Source organism: Talpa europaea, assembly GCF_964194135.1.
Source record: "Talpa europaea genome assembly, chromosome: 5".
Taxonomy (NCBI): domain Eukaryota; kingdom Metazoa; phylum Chordata; class Mammalia; order Eulipotyphla; family Talpidae; genus Talpa; species Talpa europaea.
Genome location: NC_140071.1, coordinates 51,466,008 through 51,476,761, shown reverse-complemented (window position 1 = coordinate 51,476,761; position 10,754 = coordinate 51,466,008). Strand labels below are relative to the sequence as shown.

General features: G+C 42.0%; 1 protein-coding gene across 1 annotated transcript; it reads right to left on the bottom strand.

Annotated features, from left to right (window-relative positions):
- Window positions 1-1,834: 1,834 nt before the first annotated feature.
- Window positions 1,835-2,212, bottom strand: LOC311171320 (small ribosomal subunit protein eS25-like; the record flags this gene model as incomplete). The annotated part of the gene is made up of 1 exon (XM_084234057.1): window positions 1,835-2,212. The coding sequence occupies one exon, from the start codon at window positions 2,210-2,212 to the stop codon at window positions 1,835-1,837; it is 378 nt and encodes a 125-aa protein (XP_084090183.1).
- Window positions 2,213-10,754: the final 8,542 nt, after the last annotated feature.

The following is a 10,754-nucleotide window of genomic DNA, read 5'->3' as shown; positions in this document are numbered from 1 at the left end:
CTGTAAAAGAAGCTGGAGGGGTTGTGAAAAGCAAACAGGAGGAATAGGGGATAAGCAAGCGGTGGAAGTGGTGAAGCAAGTCCTTTTGAAAAAAATATTTTCTGACCACTTATTACAGAACCAGATCTGACTTTTTAGCAAATGAACCCTGAATAGTTTCATTTCATGCCTCCAACCACTGAAGCGGCTCCTAGGCTGAGCTGAGACCTGGACCAGGGTTGGCTTTTCCCTTCCAGCTCCCTCTTTCTTCCACCTGCCGACCTCCTACACTCCTTTGCCTTTTTCAGCTCTTCCCTAGTCCATGAGACCACCTCACTCCCTTGTCTGTGACTCCCTTGACCTGGGTCTCTATTTTGCTTGGGGACTGCCCAGTTTACAGCACCTTAGACCAGTGGTTCCCAAACCTGGTTCATCAAATTATTGGAAGAATTTCCAAAAAATGAAAACTCCTGAGTCAGTAAGTTGGGATGTATTAGTATCCCCCAGCTAATAGTGATGTTCAGCCAATTTCATAATAAATATCACAGTACACTGTGGCCACGTCTTACTTTGATGGTAGTAAAAAATCTTTTAAAACCTGGCTGAATACAATTTAGTTCATCTGGCTCCCTAAAGGCAAAAATTGACCAAATAGCATCGATCTCTTGGCTATATAGAAACACTGTTTTTGCTTCCATGTGTTCCAAACAGTCACTTTTAATGTCCTGATACTTGAAAACATACTAGCTTACATTTGGGTGATTGAAATGAGCAGGCTCTTGATCTGTGGAACCTTCCACGACATGTTAGCATTTGTAGGAGAATTGGAACTGGTACTGGTACTTAATGTATAGTATAGTTACTGCAAATAGTGCAGAACTGTTAGACATCACAAGTACTTATTAAGTTAACCCTCTAGAGGCTTCTACGGAAATAGGTAATTAAATAATTTAAGTGATTTGTAAAAATCAGAGTCAATTAAGGGTTATCTTTCTTTTAAAAGTCTCTAACTTTAAAATATAGAAGTTCAGAGATGCACCTTAATTTGAAATAATAATGCTATCTTCAAAGCCAGATTTGCTGCTGCTTCTGATAAAATTAATTCTTCTGATTCCTGGAAGACTATTTCAGAGACAAATCGTTTCTTTGAGGTTCTCTTAAGTCTTCATTACTCAAACTTGGATGCTCTATTAACTTTCTTTTGATCACTCTGGGCCATAAACTGCAGATCTTGAGGACTGCAAACTCTTCTTTATAAGTCAGGAATGTCGTTGGCACTTCATGAATCTCAGAAGAGCATGCACTGGGTGGTGGTGGTAGCATCAGTGTCACACCGAATCTTCTATTTGGACTGTGATGATTAACAATGCAAGTGAAACAACCTCAGTGTGTAAAGCAGATTATTTGTTAATGGCAGGTCTCTTCCAAATTACTGATAGAAAAATCATCTTCCTCTTTTTAGTTAGAAATCTCTCTCTCTCTCTCTCTCTCTCAGACACACACACACACACACACACACACACACAGCCACCAATCTTCAACCGTGTTTAAAAAAAAAAAGGAAGTGGCCTTGCTTGCGATGGGAAGTATGAAAATTAAACTGGAGAGAGAACTTCCTCATAGGATGAGTTGGGAAGCACTAAGAACCCATGAGAAGGTTTGTAGCACCCAGTTGACTGACAAAATAAAGAAAAAAATGTGTATCTTGCACACTCAAAGTATTTGCTGAATTGTATTAAAAGAAGATGGCATTTAAAGAGGATCAGAAATTATTTCCCCCAAATGTGCCACTTTGGTTTGATTTTTTTTTTATTTAATAAAGTTTTATTTTTAAAAATGTACAGTTGGGACATGCTTATGCATCTTCACCAGCAGCTGGAGCATCTCCACCCTTGGTGTTTCTGGTGTAAATTACTTGTGCTCTGTGCTTTGAAACTAGTTTGATAAGTCCTTTACTGAGGAGCTCCTCAAGGGCTGCCCTGGCCAAGGAACCATGAAACTTCAGTCTCTCAGACACAGCAGCTGGGGTTATGAGCTTATAGTTGGGAACTTCCTTACAGAGTTTGTCACATGTGGCTTTGTCAAACAAGACTAGGTTATTGAGCTTGTCCTGAACTTTGCCTTTGGACCACTTCTTCTTTTTGGCCTTGCCCCCAGATTTGTTCACTGGGTCTTTGTCTTTCTTGGCCGACTTTCCGGCATCTTTTTTCTTCTTATCATCTTTGGGAGGCATCGCAAAGCTCAGAGAGCAGTGGCTATCACAGCAGCCTTGCTAATATGTCGGACAAAAAGGCTGGTTTGATTATTTTGAATTGAAGGCAAACAGGAATCAATAGAGGCAGAAAGAAACCTCAGCTCTTTCCATATCTGATAGAAAGCAGGAGCTCCTGAGAAATAAGGACTCTTAAATCCCTTCTCCTGGGGGAGTTTTACAGCCATGAAAAAGAAAGTCTGTGAAGACCCCAGTGCTTCTGCACACAAATTTTACTGAAATAACATTTATTTGCTATTAGTTTCTCCCTTTATTTCCTAATCACTTGTACAATTTGCCACCTCTAGCTCAAATCCCATCTTTCCTTTGTCTTGTCAATCTCTACAATTTATTGCTGAAAGAGTATATAAACTCTCAAGTCTATCTGGTTTTTCAGATATTCATTTTTCTATGAAGTCCTCCACATGCATGAAACTTTTCTTCTGATAATGTATAATTTGTGGGTCCCAGGTCCTGAACCAGGTAGAGGAAAGAGGATTTTTTCTTCCCTTATATATTCACGTGAAAAGAATAACCACAGTAGGGGCCTCCTTGGTGGCGCAAGGGGTTAAGACGCAGCATTGTGAAGCTATCCACAGCCTCCGCAGCACACGTTTGATCCCTGGCCAGGGAGGTGACGCACATGGCACAGCAGACTTCTCCTGTCTCTCCTGTTGCTCCCCTAAGACTGCTTATTTAAGTAGATCTGCCTTTTCTGCTCCCCACTCAATCTGTGGTGAATCTTCTCACTCCCCACATCTCTGGCCTGCTCTTGTATGCATAAATAAATAAATCTTTTAAAAAACCCACCACAGTAGTATGGGGGACTTCAGTCTCTCAGGGGATGTAGTGATGTCTGTGTTAAAAGTGCACCTTTGCCACTGATTTGGATGAGTTATTTTCTGTCTCTCAACCTTTATTTACCCTTTTATAAACCAGGAGTAATAAGACCTCTTATAGTAGTTATATGTATGAAAAATATGAGTATGAGATATTATATGTATAATTTTAAACATATCCCCCATAGTTGTGGGGATGGACTAGATATGACTCATAAGTACTATTTTAAATGACTTGCATGCACTCCTATCTAGAGACTGGGAATGAATTGACTAACATCTTGAATTCCTTTCAGCCACATGATTCCATAGTTCTGTGAAAACTCTTTAATGATTCAGCTTTATGCAAAGGCAAAGCCAGTTTGTCTCCTTGATTGTCCAGAAGGGGACTGAGATAGGAGACACTTGCATAGAGCTACATAATCATATTAGATCACTTGACATTTTTGGATGAGCAATAAGTTGATAAATGAGGAGGGCTGGTCACTGTCATGGTTATTAATGAGAAAATCTACCTTCTTAATGGTAATGAATTCTGATGAGGGAAACGAAATCACCTCTGGGCAAAACCTTCAGTGTGCAGCCACTGCCTGGTTATTGCTGTTGCATTTTCCTGGGTTGGTATTAAGGACTTAAGACTTAAACCTGGATAAATGTCATGCAAAGATGAGCCCTCCAGTCACAGTATCTGAGACTGTGGCTTAGGGTTGGAACACCACAGTGTTGAAGACATCATGCGGAGCTGCCTTTTCCTGCCAGCCTCCCAGAGACTGGTCAGAATTGCAAACACAAGTATACATTTGGCCTCGCCAAGTTTTAGTCTGAAAATTCTGCAACAGAATTCTCATCTCTGATAGTATTTTGACATGAAGTTTCATCTAATTGGAAAAAAACAGTAAGGTTTTCTGCCTACAGAACACTTCCAAACAGGACTAGCCATGTGATGTGGGAGGTGGTCCGAGCAAACGTGCAAACGTCTCTGTCACTGAAGACAAAGAAGAAACCACAAGCATCATCTAGCACACGTGACAGTCAAGTCACCACAGGGGTCAGTAGTTAGAGTCTCTGGCCTCTAGGCAAATCTACTTCCAGACTGGCCAAATATGCAAAATTTTATACTATTTCTTAGTCATTTTCCCTGATAGTCAAAGTAGGCGCTTCGGCCAGACTTCCTAAGACCAGGTTTGTAGCTGTTACTCACCTGCATTTTGTAATTCTTTTTCTTTAAAAAGATTTATTTATTTATATAAGCACTGGGTACAGTCAGAAGCGCAGGAGGGTGAGAGAATTCACCAGAGTCAGAGGGGAGAGCAGAGCAGGCAGACTGATGAAATACACTGCTGAGGGGAGCAGCGGGCGGCAGGAGAGGTCTGCGCGCCATGTGGGACCCTCCTCTGGTGGCCGGGGAGCAGCCGGGGATCGAACCGGCACTGCAGAGGCTGCGGGCAACTTCGCAGCCCAGCGCTCAACTGCTGTGCCACCGAGAAGGCCCTGCATTTTGTAATTTCTAAGGTTTACTTTATTGGAGAAATACTGCCCAGGGAAAATGCAGAGAAACTCATGTCTTTGCTACCAGCCCAGGAAAATTAATTTCTTAAGAACTAAGGTTTAAAACCTCACAGTATTTGTAGGTTTGTGGCATCATCTTACCTCATGCTTCCACCCACGTGACACAGTCAAACAAGCCTCCTCTCTTCCTTCTGCCAACCTGCCCACTCCCAGGATTTTCTGTTTAATTCTGGGGAAATTGGATAAGAAAAAATAGGAAACTTTAAACTTATGATATGTTGATGAGTCTTCAGTAGGTCTGAGGAGTGGACCAAAAGGACACATGATCTATGACTTGAGGAAAAGTCAGAAAAATAGAGGCAGCCTCTTCTTTCCTTCCTAAGACCACTTTGGTCAGAGATCATCATGAATTGGTAACTAGATATGCTTTTAGGAGATAGCCATTCTATTTTAGAAATGGATTTTCTAGCTACTTTCAGATCAGTATCTCTGTACACCAAGTAAATCAATGAAAATACCTGACGTGCCAATCTGTGCCAGAGACATACAGCTCCTTCAGCAATTATCAAGGGTAAGAAAATCACCAGCTTTCCATATCTGACAATACCAGGTTTATCTGTAAGGTACTCTTGTCTAGTTTGGGCTATGGTTTTGGAGGTGGATTTTTATCCTTCAGGATTCCTGTCTTCTAGGGAATCCAGGGGAATCCCATCCAAAACAGTAGTTGTTCATCTCCCAGTCTTTGCACACCCCTCAGCTCCCGAATATACTCCTGTGAATAATAGCAGCACACTAGGGCACTGGGCTGTATATAATGTGTGTATCTGCATTGCATGTGTGTGTGTGTGTGCACGAGAGAGAGAGGTGGGTTATTTTCATAGGACTGCTGTAACTCATTCCCCAAACTGCTGGCTTAAAATAGTAGAAATTTATTGTCTCCTAGCACTGGAGGCTAGATGATAAGTCTGGAACCAAGGTGTCAACGGGGCCGTGCTTTCTGTAAAGGCTCTAGGAAAAGACTCTTCCTTGCCTTCTCTGGTGTTTTGCTGGCATTCCTTGGCATGTACATGCATCACTCTGATCTCTGCCCTCATCTTCATTGGTAGTTATCCTGACTCTGTGAATTCCCTTCTTGTTTGGATACTGATCATTGGATTAGGATCTACCCCAATTTAGTATGACCTCATTTTAACTTGATTACATCTGCAGTGATTGTATTTCCAAGTTAAATCACATTCACAGTTTCCAGGGGTTAGGTCTTGAACATATTCTTAAGGGGGACATGATTCAAACTACAAAGAGGGTTTTTTGCCAAGCAGCATTCATGCTTAGTTCCTTCTATATTTTCTCCTATATTATTGGGGCCAGAAGCCTGAGGAACTATGTTCTTAAAATCCCTGGGTATCAGAGTTCTGCCAATAAGAGACACTTGAGCAATAAAATAGTTATTGCTCTGGTGGTAGCAGCAAGTATACATATAAGCTTTGATAGATGACAAGCCATGAGGTTTTGCAATAACTCCTGGTTTTCTTCCTACAAATTGCCTTTTTTTGGGGTTGCAGGAACCTGAGATCATCAGTAAGTTTTTTCTGAAACTCCTATAATTCCAGATTTCTTGGAAGCTAATGACATCTTTTCCTGATCTTTCCTTCCTCAGCCTTCTTAACAAATATGTAAACCTTCAGTTTTTGAATTAACCATTCCTTGAAATACCTTGAGTGGTTCCTGTTTCCCTGAATAAATCCTATGTGTATGTGTGTGTGTGTGTGTGTGTGTGCGTGTTTGTGCCTGTGTGTGATGGCCTCCTTGTGAGACTCTAAAGGCATATGACATTTCAAGTAACAATCTGCTAAGATTGCCTCTCAAATTTCTGAGGAGTGGGGAAACACCATGCCCCTTACTGACATTTGAGAATCATTTGTAAAATGATTTTAGACTTTCATACTATGCTTAAGAAAGGGAAAAGAATGAGATTTCTCTGGGTAAGATCACAGCCTTCAGGGGCCAATACAGTAAGACAAATAATCTCTAACTTCTTTGAACTTAGATGATCATGAAAACTGCAAAGAAAAGAGTATGTGCTGGTTTTCCTGCTCTAAAACCTTCTTTAGTTCCCCAAAGTCTGCTGAATCAAATGCAAATGCCTCACCTTCTGCTCAAGACCTCTAGAGTCCATCTCTGCTGGAAGATACTGCTTGTAGACATGGCCTCCCACGGCTCCACCCCCACCACCATTAACTGTGCCTGGTACATATTAAGTATTTAATAATTATTATCTAATAAAGGAATGTATATGTTTGTAAATATTGTTCTTATTGTTCACCTTTTTTTTTAATGATTTATTTACTTATGCATACAAGAGCTGGGGTACAGGCCAGAGATGCGGGGCGGGGTGGGTGAGAGGATTCACCAGACACAGAGCAGGGAACAGAACAGGTAGACTGACTGAAACACACTGCGAAGGGGAGCAGCGGGTGAGACAGGAGAGGTCTGCTGCGCCATGTGGGTTGCTCCCTGGCCAGCCAGGGATCGAACTCTTGCTGCAGAGGCTTCGGATTGCTTTATAGTGCGGTGTTTAACCCCTTGTGCCACCAGGGAGGCCCCTTATTGTTCACCTTTATTGCAAGACATTGCAGTGAAACCAGTTGATGATTTAGCCTTAATTTTTGCTGCACGCCTGCACATGTTGTTGTCTCTGTAATGACTTCCATCCCTGACCTCATTCTTTGTGGAAATTCAAGATCTTTTAAGGTTTGTCTCAAAGATTGCTCCCTCCATGAAGTCTTTCCTGTCCTGCTTCCTCAATTGGAAGGGATCTTTCCTGGCTTTGAACTCTCATATACTTAAAAAAATAAAATCACTTTACATTTTAGAACAGTTTTAGGTTTGCAGAAAAAATAAGCAGACAGTACATTTCCCATAAACTCCTTGCAGTTTCCCTTGTTATGATTTCTTTTGTATAGTATATATATAATATATACTAATTTTAAGTTTTAATAATTTTAAGAGTAGATTTTGGTGGGGTAAGTGTGTCCACACCTTTGTGGAACCATCATCACCAGCCAGGAGTTCTTTCATTTTCCTGAATTAAAACGCTGCACCCATAAAATAAGAGCTTCCCGTTCCCCTTCCCTCGGTTCCTGGCAATCACTCTTCCACTCTGTCTCTTTGAATTTACTTATTCTATGTACCTCAAATAAGCAAAATCAAACACTTTTTGTTCTAACTTGTTTCACTTGCTATAATGTGTTCAAGGTTTACTTTTGTTGTAGCATGTGACAGGATTTCCTTTCTTTCTAAGGCTGAAAAATATTCCATTATAAGTATATATCACACTTGCTTGTCTATTCATATGTTGATGAATGTTTAGGTTGTTTCCACCTTTTGGTTATTATGGATAATGCTCAATGAACACAGGTTTACAAACATCTTCTTGAGTCCCCCCCAGGCCTGCCTCTAGGCTGGTTTCTGTCCTAACCCCAGCCCTTATCCTCCCCCAGTGGACAGACTTGTGCACACACCCCAATGCCCTGCAAAGTCAGATTCCCTTGTTTTTGCACAGACCCTGGGGGAAGTCTTTTCCTGCCCTATCTTATCTGTTTATGAAGAAGCTTGAGACTACAGGATGAGCTGTTATAAAACCTACTTCCTTTCAGGTATGTGTCCACGTGAATCAGGAAGTCCTTATGCCAGTGAAAAGGTGAAAGAGGGTGGAGGTGGAGGAAGAAAAAGCCTCAGCAGCTAAGGCTGATGGAAGGAAAGCTGTAGCCGGGTCCTCTGTCCTTCTCTGGTTTGACTGTATGCAGCACTCTTGTCTGTGTGGGAGGGACAGTACCTTAGGTATTTCCCTTTATTGTTCCGAGTGCCCCCTATCTGCCATCACAGCCCCTGGGAAGGTGGAGGTGAATGCCCTCAGGAAGGAAGGGACTATGGGGAAGAGGCCTCTCTGCTATACTGTAGGAGAAAGTGGGTCCGTCTGCCACCCTCCAGGAGTGGGGAAGGAAGGGAGGGCCAAAGGTAGACACACAACACCCTTGTGACAAAACCCTGAGGGGAGAGGGGTGCAGGTTAAAGGTTTGGTCAAAAGCATAGGGTGACAGGAGGGCTGTTAAGGAGCGAGAATGCTGAGGCCTTCAAGATCTGCCTGTTTGGGGTAGGAAGGGCCTCATCTTCTACTTCCTGATCCAGCGGTCTTCACAACAGTTCTCTGGTTCTCTTTGTTTTTCAGAGCAAGTAGAATTCTAAAATATGAGATCAAAGTGAGCCTACTCTAAGTACAATGAGGGGTGTTGGAGCCAGAACCCCCAACCCATCTTTCCCCAAATCTCCACTTCTCAGAACATAGCTTGAAAATCACAGCGAGGAGAGGCACTGCCTCTCACATTCCATACCTCGAACTTGTTACTATAAATAAAACAGGAACGTTACCATGGCAACCCGACCATCTGTTTAAATTACCCCTTATAGACCAGATTAAGCAGGATCGATAGCACTTCCTGAATGCAAAATGACTTTCCTTTTATAACAAAAGTTTGAACAAATCATGGAATAAACCTCTGGGAAACAAGGTCTGAGTCAATGCAATTAAACTGTTATCTGAGGCTCCTCTTAAACCCATCAGAGGACGTTTCTCCACGTAACAGGGTCTCCAAGCTCATGCTCTCCGGACTGCTGAGTTAGTCACTGCTCACTTCCGTGGTATCTCCCCAGCAAGCTTTTCCTGCTGCTCTGCGTGTGTCGTGTTTCGTTAGAAAGGACACTCTGGCTGCAGCATCCCTCTTCCCCAGGCTGGGCTGCCCGAGTAGGATGCTGTCCTCGGTGATGGACAGATTGTAAATGACACTCCCAGTTGGCTCCTGGAAGCAGAGCAGGTGCAGGCCTACCTCACCCCAGGGAGGAGCTTATTAAGAAGCATTAGTTAACCCTGAAGCCAGCACTGGTGTGCCACATTTTCCAGGACAGTGAACCAACAGTTCTTTCCCCAAGGAAATCCTGGAGGAGAAACTCAAGGAGGGTGGTAATGCTGAGCTTGGCTGCATTTTTGAGTAGGAAGACTTGAATATGACTTCCTGCCATTATCCATAATAAGCCGCCTTCCTGAAACAAGAGGGTACAAGTTTCAAGTTTCTTTGCACTTTTGGGTGGCTATTTTCCAGATACCACCTTGATTTCTAGGTTCTCAGTTTTTGATGTTTTATTACTTTTCAGTCTCTCAAGATTGTGAAGTATAATTATATACATTTCTTGTCAGTGTTTCATGATAAGAATTGGATAGAAGTGGTTTGTTATTTGGGGAATTTGGTTTGCATTACAGAGACTGTGTAGAAGATAAAGTTATCATGAGGACAGATAAAAAGTAACAAAGAAGTAGCTTCCTCAGAGGAAGGAAGCCAGCCTTTATTTGAGCTTCTTGCTTTGCTTAACATGATAATGGATAAAAAAAGCTGATGAAAACATGAACCATAAATGGAAACTCTTATTGCTGCCAGAGCTGGTGTCAACAGAAAAACAAAGGCCAGAACACTTGAGTAAAAGGTAGATATATCTGTATACTTGGATCCGCTAGGTGTGGTTGCCTTTCATTTACAGTTATGAAGCCTCTATTAGTAAAAATTACAGAGCAAAATGTCTTTGATGAATCTGAAATTCACTACTCTATTATCCTTATTTCCAATAAAGTAACTATATTTTTTCTTATAAATAACAGAAATGTATTGCTTAGAGTTCTGGAGGCTGGACGGTCAAGATGCCAGCATGATCACCTTCTGGTGAAGGTCCCCTTCTTAGTTCATAGCTGGCACTTTGTTACTGTGTCCTCTGAAGAAATATAGATATCTAAGTGGCCTTATTACATATTCATGACTAGGACAGCATCCCGCCTGGCAAGTAGAAAGGCTCTGCAAGGTTTTTATAGTCAGAAAGATGGTGGGCCAAGGTTACTGGCAAGAGAAAAGGAAGATTATTTCAGACAAAGCCACCTTCCCTCAGGGGAAGGCAGAGGTGCTTTTGCAGATAATCTCGCAGTCCCAGACTAGGAGATTCCAGATTGATTGGTGTAAAATTCCATTTTGGGGAGAGGATGAGACTGCAGTTTGGTTGGGTATTAACTCTTGGTGGGATCAGGCACTGGAGACTCCATTTGGGGTCTGTTGTTTCTTTCATTCTTCTTTTTTTTT